We start from the raw sequence: 21,051 nt of genomic DNA on the forward strand, positions 1-21,051 counted from the left end.
GAGGTTACCGAGGCACCAGGAAGCAGGACACGAGGTTACCGAGGCTCCAGGAAGCAGGACACGAGGTTACCGAGGCTCCAGGAAGCAGAACACGAGGTTACCGAGGCACCAGGAAGCACCAGGAAGCAGAACACAAGGTTACCGAGGCACCAGGAAGCACCAGGAAGCAGGACACGAGGTTACCGAGGCACCAGGAAGCAGGACACGAGGTTACCGAGGCACCACGAAGCAGAACACGAGGTTACCGAGGCACCAGGAAGCAGGACACAAGGTTACCGAGGCACCAGGAAGCAGGACACAAGGTTACCGAGGCACCAGGAAGCAGGACACAAGGTTACCGAGGCTCCAGGAAGCAGGACACGAGGTTACCGAGGCTCCAGGAAGCAGAACACGAGGTTACCGAGGCACCAGGAAGCACCAGGAAGCAGAACACAAGGTTACCGAGGCACCAGGAAGCACCAGGAAGCAGGACACGAGGTTACCGAGGCACCAGGAAGCAGGACACGAGGTTACCGAGGCACCAGGAAGCAGGACACGAGGTTACCGAGGCACCAGGAAGCAGGACACGAGGTTACCGAGGCACCACGAAGCAGAACACGAGGTTACCGAGGCACCAGGAAGCAGGACACGAGGTTACCGAGGCTCCAGGAAGCAGGACACGAGGTTACCGAGGCTCCAGGAAGCAGAACACGAGGTTACCGAGGCACCAGGAAGCACCAGGAAGCAGAACACAAGGTTACCGAGGCACCAGGAAGCACCAGGAAGCAGGACACGAGGTTACCGAGGCACCAGGAAGCAGGACACGAGGTTACCGAGGCACGAGGTTACCGAGGCACCAGGAAGCAGGACACGAGGTTACCGAGGCACGAGGTTACCGAGGCACCAGGAAGCAGGACACGTGGTTACCGAGGCACCAGGAAGCAGGACACGAGGTTACCGAGGCACCAGGAAGCAGGACACGAGGTTACCGAGGCACCACGAAGCAGAACACGAGGTTACCGAGGCACCAGGAAGCAGGACACGAGGTTACCGAGGCACCAGGAAGCAGGACACGAGGTTACCGAGGCTCCAGGAAGCAGGACACGAGGTTACCGAGGCTCCAGGAAGCAGAACACGAGGTTACCGAGGCACCAGGAAGCACCAGGAAGCAGAACACAAGGTTACCGAGGCACCAGGAAGCACCAGGAAGCAGGACACGAGGTTACCGAGGCACCAGGAAGCAGGACACGAGGTTACCGAGGCACCACGAAGCAGGACACGAGGTTACCGAGGCACCACGAAGCAGAACACGAGGTTACCGAGGCACCAGGAAGCAGGACACAAGGTTACCGAGGCACCAGGAAGCAGGACACAAGGTTACCGAGGCTCCAGGAAGCAGGACACGAGGTTACCGAGGCTCCAGGAAGCAGAACACGAGGTTACCGAGGCACCAGGAAGCACCAGGAAGCAGAACACAAGGTTACCGAGGCACCAGGAAGCACCAGGAAGCAGGACACGAGGTTACCGAGGCACCAGGAAGCAGGACACGAGGTTACCGAGGCACCAGGAAGCAGGACACGAGGTTACCGAGGCACCAGGAAGCAGGACACGAGGTTACCGAGGCACCACGAAGCAGAACACGAGGTTACCGAGGCACCAGGAAGCAGGACACGAGGTTACCGAGGCTCCAGGAAGCAGGACACGAGGTTACCGAGGCTCCAGGAAGCAGAACACGAGGTTACCGAGGCACCAGGAAGCACCAGGAAGCAGAACACAAGGTTACCGAGGCACCAGGAAGCACCAGGAAGCAGGACACGAGGTTACCGAGGCACCAGGAAGCAGGACACGAGGTTACCGAGGCACGAGGTTACCGAGGCACCAGGAAGCAGGACACGAGGTTACCGAGGCACGAGGTTACCGAGGCACCAGGAAGCAGGACACGTGGTTACCGAGGCACCAGGAAGCAGGACACGAGGTTACCGAGGAACCAGGAAGCAGAACACGAAGTTACCGAGGCTCCAGGAAGCAGAACACGAGGTTACCGAGGCACCAGGAAGCAGAACAGAAGGTTACCGAGGCACCAGGAAGCAGGACACAAGGTTACCGAGGCACCAGGAAGCAGAACACGAGGTTACCGAGGAACCAGGAAGCAGAACACGAGGTTACCGAGGCACCAGGAAACAGGACACGAGGTTACCGAGGTCACTGCAGGGACAACGGTGGGTCGCCACTGTGCCTGATGCTGAAGAGATCAGCAGTATAAAAGGTCTCTGATCCTTCTGCTGCTGTTCTGCTTTTATCAATTAAAAACATTTCGAGCTAGTTAAATTACAGGAAGCTTTGATTATTTCCTGTTCATTACTATGGAAGTTCTAAAGATGCCATCGGGCCGGCCCTACTAACAACACGCTGATTTAACAAAACACACTCATGATCACAGTCAGAGCTCCTGATGTTATCAGCTTTCACACAGCTGGAGAGTTTGTGACTTCCTGCTGCAGCTGGATCAGGTGTTCACCTGCTTCCTGTCTGTCTCAGATTACAGTTCTGCCGCTCTGTTGCCAGCAGACTGTCCATGTTCGTGACTGGTCATCGTTGATATGAACGCGCTCGTGGCTGGATTGAGGTGATAACCAACGTCATGTGACCGCTGAGCCTGATGGCCTCTGGTGAACTGTTACCTGGTGGGAGGTGGAGCTTGTACAGCAGTTTGAGTTTCTCTGTCATGTCTCCATGATACATCCCACCTGCAAACACACAAACCAACACCGAGCATCAACTGTGATACAACAAAGACTGAAAATATGTGCAGACGTTCCTCCTCTGAGGAGACTAAAGCCTCATTCCCTCTGCATGTACTGTCTGACCCGACTCACTAGTGGTACCACTACTTTTTATTTTCCACTGCTGATGCAGTGTAAAGAGCTTTGAGTGCTCGGACGACTGGAAAGGAGATCTACAGGAACAGACCTTTGGTACCCTGCAGCGGAAATGAGGCATGAAACACTGATCAGAAACAGTTAAACCCTCTGGTGTCTGGACTTACTGAGTCCAGTGATGAACTCTTTGAAGTTGACCAGTCCGTCCTGGTTCTGGTCCAGGAGTCTGAAGAGGCGGGCCGACAGTGTGTGGGTGTGGCCTCCACAGACCCAGGGAGCGAGTGCGGTGAACAGCTGGGTGAACTGAGCCGGGTCGATGCGGTACTGCTCCAGGTACGGCAGGCTGGGATCGTGACGCTCGGCCGCAGAGCTGCTGGAGCCCCAGTAACAGCTCGTCATGTGTTTGGACTGGGGGGGGGGGGTGAGAGTACAGCGATCTTACACTATTATATAATCTCATATCGTCTTCTCTGCATTGGCTTCCAGTAAAATCCAGAATAGAATTTAAAATCATTCTTCTTACCTACAAAGCTCTTAATGGTCAGGCACCATCTTATCTTAAAGAGCTCATAGTACCTTACTACCCCACCAGAGCACTGCGCTCCCAGAATGCAGGGTTACTTGTGGTTCCTAGAGTCTCCAAAAGTAGACTAGGAGCCAGAGCGTTCAGCTATCAAGCTCCTCTCCTGTGGAACCAGGTTCCAGTTTGGGTTCAGGAGGCAGACACCATCTCCACATTTAAGAGCAGGCTTAAGACTTTCCTCTTTGATAAAGCTTATAGTTAGGGCTGGCTCAGGTGAGTCCTGAACCATCCCTTAGTTATGCTGCTATAGGCCTAGACTGCCGGGGGATTTCCCATGATGCACTGAGCTCCTCTCTCCTCTACTTTCTCTCCCTCTGTATACCTTATCCCATTATTGCATGTTACTAAAACAACTTCTCCCCTTTCCGGTAGTCTTGTGCTTTCTCGTCCCTCTCCTCTCTCCTCCTATCACTTCCTGCAGGTGTTTCTGGCTCTGGAGCTGTGGAGTCTGGATCTGTGGTTGCGGGTCACCTGCTGCCCCCGTGTTCCTGCTCGACACCCTCTGCTACAACAACTACTGTTACTGGTCCTATTATTATTATTGTTATTATAATCATTAACATTACGATTATTATCATTAACACTATTATAAATATCTGTACCATTTTTCATTTAGTCTATAGCAACATCATCTTTACTGTCTGTACCTCTGTGTGGATATTGTGTAGGCTGCCTCCCTCCCCTCTCTCTCCTTCCATCCCTCTCTCCTTCACCCCAACCGGTCGAGGCAGATGGCCGCCCACCCTGAGCCATGGTTCTGCCTCTTAAAGGAAGTTTTACCTTGCCTCTGTCGCCTAGTGTTGCTCTTGGTGGGAATTAGCCTGCCGCCAGCGCGACTGGACCCCGGATAAGAGGAAGATAATGGATGAATGGTTAAAGTTTAACACAGTTAATAAAACCTCCTGTTAGTTCTGACCTTAAAGAGACAGTAAAGCTCCTCCAGCTCCTCGATACTGAAGGCGGACTCCGTCATCATTGCTCTCACCTGCAAACACACACACACACACACACACACACACACCTGTTAACACTTTGTCTGCATGTTAGAATGACCCTGCAGCATGCTAACGTTACCCACCACGCTCCTCTTGGCCGTGTCCTCCAGACACTGGATGACCTTTAACCTCTGCTTGAACCTCATCTGCTCGATGACATCAGAGCGCAAGCTGCCGAACTTCTGCTCAGAGAAGAAGAAACAGAGATTACTTCAAAAACAGATCCAGGAATCAGACCGAGGCGCTGCAGCAGCTTCGGGCGTCAGACCGAGGCGCTGCTGACGTGTCACTGAGTCAGTCTGACCTCATAGGACGACTTGATGAGGTCAAAGATGTCGATCTCAGGCGGGGGATCGTCTCCACTCGTCAGCAGGGCGTGCAGGTGAGGGATGGGTGGAGCCACCGTCTGTTTATTCACAACATTATCCAGGTACCTGCACACACACATTTTATTAGTGTTTCTATTTACAGAGCGCTGAACAGCACATTTAAAAATGTATTTATCTTCCACTGATTCAGACTCCAGTCTGGACTCCAGTCTGGACTCCCACCTGGCCAGGATGGTCATGGCTTCCCCCTCGTCGCTGCAGGACAGCAGGACGTCCATGTTGTCGTGGAGCACAGCCAGTGCCACCTGCAGAGGTCAGAGGTCAGAGGTGAAGACTGCTGACTGTGCTGTCTGATGTCCCCTGACACTTTATAACACACCTGTACAGACACCGACACACTAACTGTACAGATATAACTATATTAACTGTACAGTAATATTAAATCACATTTCCCATCAACACTCAGTGCTGATCGGCAAACAGACAGGTAACAGTCTGTAAGGTTCAGTGTCTCTCACCTGGAAGATGACCTTGATGCCTTCATAGAAGAAGCAGTCGACCAATAAGACGGCACTGTCAAATGGCATCACTGACAGGAAGAGTGTGAGAAACCAGGACAGGCTGATTGTGGAGATGACTCCCAGCTCCTGCATGTGTTCATACAGCAGAGGCAGGAAGGCCCGGGTCAGCTCCTCAAAGACCCCCTGATCCACCAGAGCACCTGCAGGGACAGAAATCACTGATCAGACTGGGACAGAAGCCCCTGTCCTGCACCTCACCAAAAATCTCAGTATAACGTTTTAAGGGTCAAGACAGACCGATAAAAGAAACCGCCTGTGAGGTGGTGGAAATCAGGAGAAACAAGGCTCCACTGTCGCCTTTTACTGACTTTGACTGACTTTGACTGACTTTGACTGACTTTGACTCTGGTGTCCTTACTGACTTTGACTCTGGTGTCCTTACTGACTTTGACTGACTTTGACTCTGGTGTCCTTACTGACTTTGACTCTGGTGTCCTTACTGACTTTGACTGACTTTGACTCTGGTGTCCTTACTGACTGTTGACTCTGGTGTCCTTACTGACTTTGACTGACTTTTGACTGTGTTGTCCTTACTGACTTTGACTCTGGTGTCCTTACTGACTTTGACTCTGGTGTCCTTACTGACTGTTGACTCTGGTGTCCTTACTGACTTTGACTGACTTTTGACTGTGTTGTCCTTACTGACGTTGACTCTGGTGTCCTTACTGACTTTGACTCTGGTGTCCTTACTGACTTTGACTGACTTTTGACTGTGTTGTCCTTACTGACTTTGACTCTGGTGTCCTTACTGACTTTGACTCTGGTGTCCTTACTGACTGTTGACTCTGGTGTCCTTACTGACTTTGACTGACTTTGACTCTGGTGTCCTTACTGACTTTGACTGACTTTGACTCTGGTGTCCTTACTGACTGTTGACTCTGGTGTCCTTACTGACTGTTGACTCTGGTGTCCTTACTGACTTTGACTCTGGTGTCCTTACTGACTTTTGACTGTGGTGTCCTTACTGACTTTGACTGACTGTTGACTCTGGTGTCCTTACTGACTTTGACTCTGGTGTCCTTGCTGACTTTTGACTCTGGTGTCCTTACTGACTTTGACTGACTGTTGACTCTGATGTCCTTACTGACTTTGACTGACTGTTGACTCTAGTGTCCTTGCTGACTGTTGACTCTGGTGTCCTTGCTGACTGGTGTCCTTACTGACTTTGACTGACTTTGACTCTGGTGTCCTTACTGACTGTTGACTCTGGTGTCCTTACTGACTTTGACTGACTTTTGACTCTGGTGTCCTTACTGACTTTGACTCTGGTGTCCTTACTGACTTTGACTGACTTTGACTCTGGTGTCCTTACTGACTGTTGACTCTGGTGTCCTTACTGACTTTGACTGACTGTTGACTCTGGTGTCCTTACTGACTTTTGACTCTGGTGTCCTTACTGACTTTGACTGACTTTGACTCTGGTGTCCTTACTGACTGTTGACTCTGGTGTCCTTACTGACTTTGACTGACTGTTGACTCTGGTGTCCTTACTGACTTTGACTCTGGTGTCCTTGCTGACTTTTGACTCTGGTGTCCTTACTGACTTTGACTGACTGTTGACTCTGGTGTCCTTGCTGACTTTTGACTCTGGTGTCCTTACTGACTTTGACTGACTGTTGACTCTGGTGTCCTTGCTGACTTTTGACTCTGGTGTCCTTACTGACTTTGACTGACTGTTGACTCTAGTGTCCTTGCTGACTTTTGACTCTGGTGTCCTTACTGAATTTGACTCTGGTGTCCTTACTGACTTTGACTCTGGTGTCCTTACTGACTTTGACTGACTGTTGACTCTGGTGTCCTTACTGACTTTGACTCTGGTGTCCTTACTGACTTTTGACTCTGGTGTCCTTACTGACTTTGACTGACTGTTGACTCTGGTGTCCTTGCTGACTTTTGACTCTGGTGTCCTTACTGACTTTGACTGACTGTTGACTCTAGTGTCCTTGCTGACTTTGACTCTGGTGTCCTTACTGACTTTGACTGACTGTTGACTCTGGTGTCCTTACTGACTTTGACTCTGGTGTCCTTGCTGACTTTTGACTCTGGTGTCCTTACTGACTTTGACTGACTGTTGACTCTGATGTCCTTACTGGCTTTGACTGACTGTTGACTCGTGTCCTTGCTGACTTTTGACTCTGGTGTCCTTACTGACTTTGACTCTGGTGTCCTTACTGACTTTGACTGACTGTTGACTCTGGTGTCCTTACTGACTTTGACTCTGGTGTCCTTACTGACTTTGACTCTGGTGTCCTTACTGACTTTGACTGACTTTGACTCTGGTGTCCTTACTGACTTTGACTCTGGTGTCCTTACTGACTTTGACTGACTTTGACTCTGGTGTCCTTACTGACTTTTGACTCTGGTGTCCTTGCTGACTTTTGACTCTGGTGTCCTTACTGACTTTGACTCTGGTGTCCTTACTGACTTTGACTCTGGTGTCCTTACTGACTTTGACTGACTTTGACTCTGGTGTCCTTACTGACTTTGACTCTGGTGTCCTTACTGACTTTGACTGACTTTGACTCTGGTGTCCTTACTGACTTTTGACTCTGGTGTCCTTACTGACTTTGACTCTGGTGTCCTTGCTGACTTTTGACTCTGGTGTCCTTACTGAATTTGACTCTGATGTCCTTACTGACTTTGACTCTGGTGTCCTTGCTGACTTTTGACTCTGGTGTCCTTACTGACTTTGACTCTGGTGTCCTTACTGACTTTTGACTCTGGTGTCCTTACTGACTTTTGACTCTGGTGTCCTTACTGACTTTGACTGACTGTTGACTCTAGTGTCCTTGCTGACTTTTGACTCTGGTGTCCTTACTGACTTTTGACTCTGGTGTCCTTACTGACTTTGACTCTGGTGTCCTTACTGACTTTTGACTCTGGTGTCCTTGCTGACTGTTGACTCTGGTGTCCTTACTGACTTTGACTGACTTTGACTCTGGTGTCCTTGCTGACTGTTGACTCTGGTGTCCTTACTGACTTTGACTGACTTTGACTCTGGTGTCCTTACTGACTTTGACTGACTTTGACTCTGGTGTCCTTACTGACTGTTGACTCTGGTGTCCTTACTGACTTTGACTGACTTTTGACTCTGGTGTCCTTACTGACTTTGACTCTGGTGTCCTTACTGACTTTGACTCTGGTGTCCTTACTGACTTTGACTGACTTTGACTCTGGTGTCCTTGCTGACTTTTGACTCTGGTGTCCTTACTGACTTTGACTCTGGTGTCCTTACTGACTGTTGACTCTGGTGTCCTTGCTGACTGTTGACTCTGGTGTCCTTACTGACTTTGACTGACTTTGACTCTGGTGTCCTTACTGACTGTTGACTCTGGTGTCCTTACTGACTTTGACTCTGGTGTCCTTACTGACTGTTGACTCTGGTGTCCTTACTGACTTTGACTGACTTTTGACTCTGGTGTCCTTACTGACTTTGACTCTGGTGTCCTTACTGACTTTGACTCTGGTGTCCTTACTGACTTTGACTGACTTTGACTCTGGTGTCCTTACTGACTGTTGACTCTGGTGTCCTTACTGACTTTGACTGACTGTTGACTCTGGTGTCCTTACTGACTTTGACTCTGGTGTCCTTACTGACTTTGACCGACTGTTGACTCTGATGTCCTTACTGACTTTGACTGACTGTTGACTCTAGTGTCCTTGCTGACTTTTGACTCTGGTGTCCTTACTGACTTTGACTGACTTTGACTCTGGTGTCCTTACTGACTTTGACTCTGGTGTCCTTGCTGACTTTTGACTCTGGTGTCCTTACTGACTTTTGACTCTGGTGTCCTTACTGAATTTGACTCTGATGTCCTTACTGACTTTGACTGACTTTGACTCTGGTGTCCTTGCTGACTTTTGACTCTGGTGTCCTTACTGAATTTGACTCTGATGTCCTTACTGACTTTGACTGACTGTTGACTCTAGTGTCCTTGCTGACTTTTGACTCTGGTGTCCTTACTGACTTTGACTCTGGTGTCCTTACTGACTTTGACTGACTGTTGACTCTAGTGTCCTTGCTGACTTTTGACTCTGGTGTCCTTACTGACTTTGACTCTGGTGTCCTTACTGACTTTGACTCTGGTGTCCTTACTGACTTTGACTCTGGTGTCCTTACTGACCTACGACTCTGGTGTCCTTACTGACCTACGACTCTGGTGTTGTAGTAGTCAGGCAGCATGCGCTCACACAGCGCCACCAATAGCCAGAAAGCTTCCTCCTCTGGACAGTAGAGCAACAGGACGGAGGTGACGATGTTCATCGCCTGATAGGGGAGGAGAGAGTATGTGTCAGTTTTTATCAATCCTTTGTTATCAGTATTAGTATATTTACTTATGGACGTCCAGATCATCAGCAGATGACGTCAGCTAGGCACAACAGTAGACAAGGCCAACAGCTAGTATTTAGAGCAGCCTGAAGACTGAGCTTTCTGTTTGTTTACCTAATTATTTCAGACTTTAATATGAACACACAACATTGTGACATTTATATATATATATATATATATATAAATAATTTAACAAAATTATATATGCAACACTTTTCTTTTTGCCCCCATTCATCATGAGCTGAACTCAAAGATCTAAGACTTTCTCTCTGTACACAAAAGGCCTATTTCTCTCAAATACTGGTCACTAATCTGTCAAAATCTGTTTTAGTGAGCACTTCTCCTTTGCCAAGATAATCCATCCACCTCACAGGTGTGGCATATCAAGATGCTAATCAGACAGCATGGGTACTGCACAGGCGTGCCTTAGGCTGGCCACAATAAAAGGCCTTAGGCTGGCCACAATAAAAGGACTTATTGATTGTGGCCTGTGGAGTGTTGGTCCACTCCTCTTCAATGGCTGTGCGAAGTTGCAGTCAGGTCGAGACCCCGATGAGGACGACGAGCATTCAGATCAGAAGATCAGATGGAACTACACATTTTGGAGTGGCCCTGTATTGTGGCCAGCCTAAAGCCTAGTTCACACTACACGATTTTTGCCCAAATTGCCGCTTGGCGACCGTCAGCCTGTGATTGGGGGTAAGTCAGCGGTCGATCGGTGGTCGCCAGTCGTTATGTGTCAACTATACAACGACGTGTCAAAATGGCTCCCCGACACATTTCTGACACATCGCCGACATCTGCCACATATATAGCACGCCAAATATCTGGAGGAGTCGGCCAACTCGACATCCCCATCCAGCCAATGAGAGCAAGCAGCTACTTTTTCACCTCAAAACACTTTTTACTCCCCTCCAGCTCTCTGTAGCACAGACGATCCCTGCTACCTGCAGGTGTGCTAATCCATTCTTTCACCCATATCTTTTGTTTTTTTATATAATTTATAATAACAAACAACAGCTGTTTCATGTGTAGGTTCACGTCATTTCCCGTTTCACATTTCATGTGTTTTCTTGACAACTTTAAGACTCCTGTCACAAGACGGCAAGTTGTGTAGTGCGAACAGCACGGCGATCGGCCGGCGCTGAAAGTCGTGTAGTCTGCACAAGGCTTAAGGCACACCGGTGGAATACCCATCCAACAAAAGTGTTGCGTTTATAATTTTGTTCAGTGTATTTATTGAATTTCTATCTTATATATTCAATTCAATTCAGAATCAGAAGGAGCTTTATTGCCAAGTAGGGTTTTACACATACAAGGAATTTGCTTTGGTGTTAAGGTGCTGACAGACATACAGCTGATTTACAATTAACAACAAATTAAGAAAAAATATGTGCAAGGTGCCAGGTTTGCGCGTGACATGACATGAAGTGATATTTACATGTGCAAAGACGATTGTATTATTTGAAAGGGTGCGGTGTCAGTAGGGGGCCCCGGTCTTGTTGATGAGGCTGCAGACGGGTAGAAGCTGTTTGTGGCGAGAGGTTTTGGTCCTGATGGACCGCAGTCTCCTACCACAGTCTGAAACAATTTGTGTCCGGGGTGGGAGGAGTCAGTTGCAATCTTTCCTGCTCGCTTCAGAGTCCTCGAGGCGTACAGGTGAGAAGGAACATTGCAGCCAATCACCTTCTCTGCAGAGCGAATGATGCGCTGCAGCCTGCCCTTGTCCCTGGCGGTGGCAGCAGCGTACCAGATGGTGATGGAGGAGGTGAGGATGGACTCAATGATGGCGGTGTAGAAGTGCACCATCATTGTCTTTGGCAGGCTGAACTTCTTCAGCTCTTCCTGAAGTCCACGACCATCTCCACTGTCTTCAGAGCGTTGAGCTCCAGACTGTTCTGGCTGCACCAGGTCACCAGATGGTCGATCTCCCACCTGTAGGCGGACTTGTCCCCACCAGACATGAGCCCAATGAGGGTGGTGTTGTCCGCAAACTTCAGGAGCTTGACAGACTGGTGACTGGAGGTGCAGCTGTTGGTGTACAGGGAGAAGAGAAGGGGGGAAAGAACGCAGCCTTGAGGGGAACCGGTGCTGATGGTCCTGGAGTCAGAGACATGTTTTCCCAGCTTCACGTGCTGCTTCCTGTCCGTCAGGAAGTCTGTGATCCACCTGCAGGTGGAGTCAGGCACGTTCAGCCGGGAGAGCTTGTCCTGCAGCAGGGCCGGGATGATGGTGTTGAAAGCAGAGCTGAAGTCCACAAACAGGATCCTGGCGTAGGTTCCTGGGGAGTCCAGGTGCTGGAGGATGTAGTGAAGGGCCACGTTTACTGCATCATCTACAGACCTGTTGGCTCTGTAGGTGAACTGCAGGGGGTCCAGGAGAGGGTCTGTGATGGATTTAAGGTGGGACAACAGAAGACGGTCAAAGGACTTCATGACCACAGAGGTCAGGGCGACAGTAAAACTGGTTCAGCTCGTTGGCAAGGTGTGAGTTGTTCATTTAGGTGTGCAGCTGGTGATCTCTCTGAAGCCTCTCCAGACAGAAGCAGAGTCATTCCTTGAGAACTGGTGTCGTAGTTGTTTAGCATTTCGCACCGCCTTGCTAAACCTGTACTTTGACTCCTTAAACCTGGCCCGGTCTCCCCTCCTAAACACCTCTTCCTTTTCCAACCTCAGCTGTCTGAGCTTAGCTGTGAACCAGGGTTTGTCATTGTTATAACTCACCCTGGTTCGTGTTGGAATGCAGCTGTCCTCACAGAAGCTGATGTAGGACGTCACAGCCTCTGTAAACTCATCCAGATTGTTGGTAGCAGTCCTGATAACATCCCAGTCAGTGCAGTCCAAGCATGCCTGAAGATCCTCTCCAGCAGAGGTCACTAATAGGCGGACCGCGGTCCGGAACCGGACCGCCGACCTACAGATGATTTATTATTAAGACTTTTACTACTTCGTGACGGAGTGTTTCTATTTTAACCTGCGCAGCTTTTCTGGCATTTACTGTACTGGCTTAGCGGCCCGAGTCCGAGACGTTTTGGAAACACACGAATTGATGAGACGAAAGGGAATTGAAAGAGATTTCACATGGCTTTTAATCAAGAATGTTCCTCCAACGGGCAGTTCAAAACCAGAATATCTCATAGATCTCCAATGCCAGCTGGCAGGACAAACTAGAGCTCACGTTTCTCACTGAACAAGAGAAAGTAGGAAAGTGGTAGCTCCGTAAGAGGGAATGAAAGAGAAGAGGAGGCATGACAGCTGTTCACTTCACACTCAAGCTACACTTTTTATTTTCATTTTTTCTAAAAATTAGGCACTTTATTTTAGTTTACTTAAATTTAGAATTTATTATTAGAGTAGTTATTATTTATTATCCCTCCAGTTTGATGTGAAAACTGATATTATTTGATTTGACAGTCGGTTGTTGACTAAAAACATAAGTTGATACAACTATAGTAGGGTAGTCGTTTTGATGTTCCGGACCTTTGCTTCGGGAAATTTTCTCTAACTGGACCTCTTTGATTCTAACTGAATACCCCTGCTCTACAGCTTCACTGGTCCACTTCTTTGATGTCCTCACTACAGGTTTACAGAGTTTTAATTTCTGTCTGTAAGCAGGAATCAGGTGGACCATCACGTGATCAGTGTCCCAGTGGGGCGAGTGTAACGGCATGATAGGCACTGCTGACTGTGGGGTAGCAGTGATCCAAAGTGTTCCCCTCTCAGCGCCATCTTGGATAGAAGATTTCAATTCAATTTTATTTATATACCGCCAAATCACAACAGTTATCTCAGAGCTTTTCATAAAAGAGCAGGTCTAGACCGTACTCTGTGATGATATATATTATGTTCTATTTTGTACCTGACAGTATCCGATGCCGGGATTGCGGTGGGCATAGGCAGTGAGGACGCGGCGCAGTGCGGCGATGCCCATATCGTTCTGGAAGGCTCGGTGCTCGGGCATGGAGCGGTGAAGGTCGCGCTCGATCTCCTCGGTAGCCAATGAACACAACCCCATGGCCTGCTCCACCAGGTCGCCATAGTAACCAGGGTGGGTCGCCATCTCGTTCTGCGCTCCTGGATGGAAAGGTGTACAGGTGAATACATGATGTTCATTCTACCTGTGGAGGGAGGGAGGAACTGAACCAACACTGACCAGAGAACAGTAGCCACAGCTCTCCTCTCAGGCGCTCTGGGATCCCGTTGAGGACGAGTTCTCTGGTTCTGGAGGTTCGGTACATGCAGACACCTCGACCAAACTCGGAGAAATGGATGTTCCAGGCTTCCTCCTTCATCTTCTCCTTCATCTGCAGGAGGGAGGAGGTGAAGGAGGACAGGGAAGATTACTTCTGACACAGGAACACTGAACTGGAGCTTCATCTCTAACACATGAACTTGTTAGTCAGCCCCAGTCTACGGTCTTCAAACTAAGAAACACTGGATCAAGCAAGTTTAGATCCACAGAGAACCCTTTGTATATACAGTCCATGAACCCTTTTCATATATAGTCTATGAGAGAACCCTTTTTATATATAGTCTATGAGAGAATCCTTTTTATATACAGTCCATGAACCCTTTTCATATATAGTCTATGAGAGAACCCTTTTTATATATAGTCTATGAGAGAACCCTTTTTATATACAGTCCATGAACCCTTTTCATATATAGTCTATGAGAGAACCCTTTTTATATATAGTCTATGAGAGAATCCTTTTTATATACAGTCTATGAACCCTTTATATATAGTCTATGAGAGAACCCTTTTTATATATAGTCTATGAGAGAACCCTTTTTATATACAGTCTATGAACCCTTTATATATAGTCCATGAGAGAACCCTTTTTATATATAGTCTATGAGAGAACCCTTTTTATATACAGTCTATGAACCCTTTATATAGTCCATGAGAGAACCCTTTTTATATATAGTCTATGAGAGAACCCTTTTTATATATAGTCTATGAGAGAACCCTTTTTATATACAGTCTATGAACCCTTTATATATAGTCTATGAGAGAACCCTTTTTATATACAGTCTATGAACCCTTTATATATAGTCTATGAGAGAACCCTTTTTATATACAGTCCATGAACCCTTTTCATATATAGTCTATGAGAGAACCCTTTTTATATATAGTCTATGAGAGAACCCTTTTTATATACAGTCTATGAACCCTTTATATATATAGTCTATGAGAGAACCCTTTTTATATATAGTCTATGAGAGAACCCTTTTTATATACAGTCCATGAGAGAACCCTTTTTATATATAGTCTATGAGAGAACCCTTTTTATATACAGTCTATGAACCCTTTATATATATAGTCTATGAGAGAACCCTTTTTATATACAGTCCATGAGAGAACCCTTTTTATATACAGTCTATGAACCCTTTATATATATAGTCTATGAGAGAACCCTTTTTATATACAGTCCATGAGAGAACCCTTTTTATATACAGTCTATGAACCCTTTTTATATACAGTCCATGAGAGAACCCTTTTTATATACAGTCTATGAACCCTTTATATATAGTCTATGAGAGAACCCTTTTTATATACAGTCCATGAGAGAACCCTTTTTATATACAGTCTATGAACCCTTTTTATATATAGTCCATGAGAGAACCCTTTTTATATACAGTCTATGAACCCTTTTTATATATAGTCCATGAGAGAACCCTTTTTATATACAGTCTATGAACCCTTTTTATATACAGTCCATGAGAGAACCCTTTTTATATACAGTCTATGAACCCTTTTTATATATAGTCCATGAGAGAACCCTTTTATATACAGTCTATGAACCCTTTTTATATACAGTCCATGAGAGTACCCTTTTTATATACAGTCCATGAGAGAACCTTTTATATATAGTCTATGAGAGAACCCTTTTTATATACAGTCCATGAGAGAACCCTTTTTATATAGTCTATGAGAGAACTTTTTTATATACAGTCTATGAACCCTTTTATATATAGTCTATGAGAGAACCCTTTTTATATACAGTCCATGAACCCTTTTTATATATAGTCCATGAGAGAACCCTTTTTATATACAGTCTATGAACCCTTTTTATATACAGTCCATGAGAGTACCCTTTTTATATACAGTCCATGAGAGAACCTTTTTTATATAGTCTATGAGAGAACCCTTTTATATACAGTCCATGAGAGAACCCTTTTTATATATAGTCTATGAGAGAACTTTTTTATATACAGTCTATGAACCCTTTTTATATACAGGCTATGAGAGAAGCTTTTTTATATACAGGCTATGAGAGAACTCTTTTTATATACAGGCTATGAGAGAACTCTTTTTATATACATTCTATGAGAGAACCCTTTTTATATACAGTCCATGAGAGAACCCTTTTTATATATAGTCTATGAGAGAACTTTTTTTATATACAGTCTATGAACCCTTTTTATATAGTCTATGAACCCTTTATATATATAGTCCATGAGAGAACCCTTTTTATATATAGTCTATGAGAGAACCCTTTATATATATAGTCCATGAGAGAACCCTTTATATATAGTCTATGAGAGAACCCTTTTTATATACAGTCCATGAACCCTTTTCATATATAGTCTATGAGAGAACCCTTTTTATATATAGTCTATGAGAGAACCCTTTTTATATACAGTCTATGAACCCTTTATATATATAGTCTATGAGAGAACCCTTTTTATATATAGTCTATGAGAGAACCCTTTTTATATACAGTCCATGAGAGAACCCTTTTTATATAGTCTATGAGAGAACCCTTTTTATATACAGTCTATGAACCCTTTATATATAGTCTATGAGAGAACCCTTTTTATATACAGTCCATGAGAGAACCCTTTTTATATACAGTCTATGAACCCTTTATATATAGTCTATGAGAGAACCCTTTTTATATACAGTCTATGAGAGAACCCTTTTTATATACAGTCCATGAGAGAACCCTTTTTATATACAGTCTATGAACCCTTTTTATATACAGTCCATGAGAGAACCCTTTTTATATACAGTCTATGAACCCTTTATATAGTCTATGAGAGAACCCTTTTTATATACAGTCTATGAGAGAACCCTTTTTATATACAGTCCATGAGAAAACCCTTTTTATATACAGTCTATGAACCCTTTTTATATATAGTCCATGAGAGAACCCTTTTTATATACAGTCTATGAACCCTTTTTATATACAGTCCATGAGAGAACCCTTTTTATATACAGTCTATGAACCCTTTTTATATATAGTCCATGAGAGAACCCTTTTTATATACAGTCTATGAACCCTTTTTATATACAGTCCATGAGAGTACCCTTTTTATATACAGTCCATGAGAGAACCTTTTTTATATATAGTCTATGAGAGAACCCTTTTTATATACAGTCCATGAGAGAACCCTTTTTATATATAGTCTATGAGAGAACTTTTTTATATACAGTCTATGAACCCTTTTTATATATAGTCTATGAGAGAACCCTTTTTATATACAGTCCATGAACCCTTTTTATATATAGTCCATGAGAGAACCCTTTTTATATACAGTCTATGAACCCTTTTTATATACAGTCCATGAGAGTACCCTTTTTATATACAGTCCATGAGAGAACCTTTTTTATATATAGTCTATGAGAGAACCCTTTTTATATACAGTCCATGAGAGAACCCTTTTTATATATAGTCTATGAGAGAACTTTTTTTATATACAGTCTATGAACCCTTTTTATATATAGTCTATGAGAGAACCCTTTTTATATACAGGCTATGAGAGAACTCTTTTTATATACAGGCTATGAGAGAACTCTTTTTATATACATTCTATGAGAGAACCCTTTTTATATACAGTCCATGAGAGAACCCTTTTTATATATAGTCTATGAGAGAACTTTTTTTATATACAGTCTATGAACCCTTTTATATATAGTCTATGAACCCTTTATATATATAGTCCATGAGAGAACCCTTTTTATATAGTCTATGAGAGAACCCTTTATATATATAGTCCATGAGAGAACCCTTTTTATATATAGTCTATGAGAGAACCCTTTTTATATACAGTCTATGAACCCTTTATATATATAGTCCATGAGAGAACCCTTTTTATATATAGTCTATGAGAGAACCCTTTTTATATACAGTCTATGAGAGAACCCTTTTTATATACAGTCTATGAACCCTTTATATATAGTCTATGAGAGAACCCTTTTTATATACAGTCTATGAACCCTTTATATATATAGTCTATGAGAGAACCCTTTTTATATACAGTCCATGAACCCTTTTCATATATAGTCTATGAGAGAACCCTTTTTATATATAGTCTATGAGAGAACCCTTTTTATATATAGTCTATGAGAGAACCCTTTTTATATACAGTCTATGAACCCTTTATATATATAGTCTATGAGAGAACCCTTTTTATATACAGTCTATGAACCCTTTATATATATAGTCTATGAGAGAACCCTTTTTATATACAGTCCATGAACCCTTTTCATATATAGTCTATGAGAGAACCCTTTTTATATATAGTCTATGAGAGAACCCTTTTTATATACAGTCTATGAACCCTTTATATATATAGTCTATGAGAGAACCCTTTTTATATATAGTCTATGAGAGAACCCTTTTTATATACAGTCTATGAACCCTTTATATATATAGTCTATGAGAGAACCCTTTTTATATACAGTCTATGAGAGAACCCTTTTTATATACAGTCTATGAACCCTTTTTATATACAGTCCATGAGAGAACCCTTTTTATATACAGTCCATGAGAGAACCCTTTTTATATACAGTCTATGAACCCTTTATATATAGTCTATGAGAGAACCCTTTTTATATACAGTCCATGAGAGAACCCTTTTTATATACAGTCCATGAGAGAACCCTTTTTATATACAGTCTATGAACCCTTTTTATATATAGTCCATGAGAGAACCCTTTTTATACAGTCTATGAACCCTTTTTATATATAGTCCATGAGAGAACCCTTTTTATATACAGTCCATGAGAGAACCCTTTTTATATACAGTCTATGAACCCTTTTTATATATAGTCCATGAGAGAACCCTTTTTATATACAGTCTATGAACCCTTTTTATATACAGTCCATGAGAGTACCCTTTTTATATACAGTCCATGAGAGAACCTTTTTTATATATAGTCTATGAGAGAACCCTTTTTATATACAGTCCATGAGAGAACCCTTTTTATATACAGTCTATGAGAGAACTTTTTTTATATACAGTCTATGAACCCTTTTTATATATAGTCTATGAGAGAACCCTTTTTATATATAGTCTATGAGAGAACTTTTTTTATATACAGTCTATGAACCCTTTTTATATATAGTCTATGAGAGAACCCTTTTTATATACAGTCTATGAACCCTTTTTATATATAGTCCATGAGAGAACCCTTTTTATATACAGTCTATGAACCCTTTTTATATACAGTCCATGAGAGTACCCTTTTTATATACAGTCCATGAGAGAACCTTTTTTATATATAGTCTATGAGAGAACCCTTTTTATATACAGTCCATGAGAGAACCCTTTTTATATATAGTCTATGAGAGAACTTTTTTTATATACAGTCTATGAACCCTTTTTATATATAGTCTATGAGAGAACCCTTTTTATATACAGGCTATGAGAGAACTCTTTTTATATACAGGCTATGAGAGAACTCTTTTTATATACATTCTATGAGAGAACCCTTTTTATATACAGTCCATGAGAGAACCCTTTTATATATAGTCTATGAGAGAACTTTTTTTATATACAGTCTATGAACCCTTTTTATATATAGTCTATGAACCCTTTATATATAGTCCATGAGAGAACCCTTTTTATATATAGTCTATGAGAGAACCCTTTATATATAGTCCATGAGAGAACCCTTTTTATATATAGTCTATGAGAGAACCCTTTTTATATACAGTCTATGAACCCTTTATATATAGTCCATGAGAGAACCCTTTTTATATAGTCTATGAGAGAACCCTTTTTATATACAGTCTATGAGAGAACCCTTTTTATATACAGTCTATGAACCCTTTATATATAGTCTATGAGAGAACCCTTTTTATATACAGTCTATGAACCCTTTATATATAGTCTATGAGAGAACCCTTTTTATATACAGTCCATGAACCCTTTTCATATATAGTCTATGAGAGAACCCTTTTATATATAGTCTATGAGAGAACCCTTTTTATATACAGTCTATGAACCCTTTATATATATAGTCTATGAGAGAACCCTTTTTATATACAGTCTATGAACCCTTTATATATAGTCTATGAGAGAACCCTTTTTATATACAGTCCATGAACCCTTTTCATATATAGTCTATGAGAGAACCCTTTTTATATATAGTCTATGAGAGAACCCTTTTTATATACAGTCTATGAACCCTTTATATATATAGTCTATGAGAGAACCCTTTTTATATATAGTCTATGAGAGAACCCTTTTTATATACAGTCCATGAGAGAACCCTTTTTATATATAGTCTATGAGAGAACCCTTTTTATATACAGTCTATGAACCCTTTATATATATAGTCCATGAGAGAACCCTTTTTATATACAGTCCATGAGAGAACCCTTTTTATATACAGTCTATGAACCCTTTTTATATACAGTCCATGAGAGAACCCTTTTTATATACAGTCCATGAGAGTACCCTTTTTATATACAGTCCATGAGAGAACCTTTTTTATATATAGTCTATGAGAGAACTCTTTTTATATACATTCCATGAGAGAACCCTTTTTATATACAGTCTATGAGAGAACTCTTTTTATATACATTCCATGAGAGAACCCTTTTTATATATAGTCTATGAGAGAACTTTTTTATATACAGTCTATGAACCCTTTTTATATATAGTCTATGAGAGAACCCTTTTTATATACGGTCCATGAACCCTTTTTATATACAGGCTATGAGAGAACTCTTTTTATATACATTCTATGAGAGAACCCTTTTTATATACAGTCCATGAACCCTTTTTATATACAGTCCATGAACCCTTTTTATATACAGGCTATGAGAGAACTCTTTTTATATACATTCTATGAGAGAACCCTTTTTATATACAGTCCATGAGAGAACCCTTTTTATATATAGTCTATGAGAGAACTTTTTTATATACAGTCTATGAACCCTTTTTATATACAGTCTATGAGAGAACCCTTTTTATATACAGGCTATGAGAGAACTCTTTTTATATACATTCTATGAGAGAACCCTTTTTATATACAGTCTATGAACCCTTTTTATATATAGTCTATGAGAGAACTCTTTTTATATACAGGCTATGAGAGAACCCTTTTTATATACAGGCTATGAGAGAACTCTTTTTATATAC

The 21,051-nt window shown here is 43.1% G+C and overlaps 1 protein-coding gene across 2 annotated transcripts in view; it reads right to left on the reverse strand.

Moving 5' to 3' along the window:
* Positions 1–21,051, reverse strand: part of LOC119888358 (TBC1 domain family member 9B) — a 43,432-nt gene that overhangs the window by 9,556 nt on the left and 12,825 nt on the right. For both annotated transcript variants that reach the window (XM_038698909.1, XM_038698908.1), the window contains exons 9-18: positions 13,829–13,979; positions 13,535–13,749; positions 9,496–9,613; positions 5,284–5,486; positions 4,988–5,070; positions 4,741–4,870; positions 4,520–4,618; positions 4,358–4,426; positions 3,026–3,266; positions 2,661–2,726 (exon numbers count right to left, since the gene is read on the reverse strand). In XM_038698909.1, coding sequence (XP_038554837.1) covers positions 2,661–2,726; positions 3,026–3,266; positions 4,358–4,426; positions 4,520–4,618; positions 4,741–4,870; positions 4,988–5,070; positions 5,284–5,486; positions 9,496–9,613; positions 13,535–13,749; positions 13,829–13,979 — 1,375 coding nt within the window. The remainder of the gene's footprint in view (positions 1–2,660; positions 2,727–3,025; positions 3,267–4,357; positions 4,427–4,519; positions 4,619–4,740; positions 4,871–4,987; positions 5,071–5,283; positions 5,487–9,495; positions 9,614–13,534; positions 13,750–13,828; positions 13,980–21,051) is intronic.

Source organism: Micropterus salmoides, unplaced genomic scaffold, assembly GCF_014851395.1.
Source record: "Micropterus salmoides isolate LMB-PRFRI ecotype aquatic unplaced genomic scaffold, ASM1485139v1 Ms_hic_scaffold_5, whole genome shotgun sequence".
NCBI classification, from domain to species: Eukaryota; Metazoa; Chordata; class Actinopteri; order Centrarchiformes; family Centrarchidae; genus Micropterus; species Micropterus salmoides.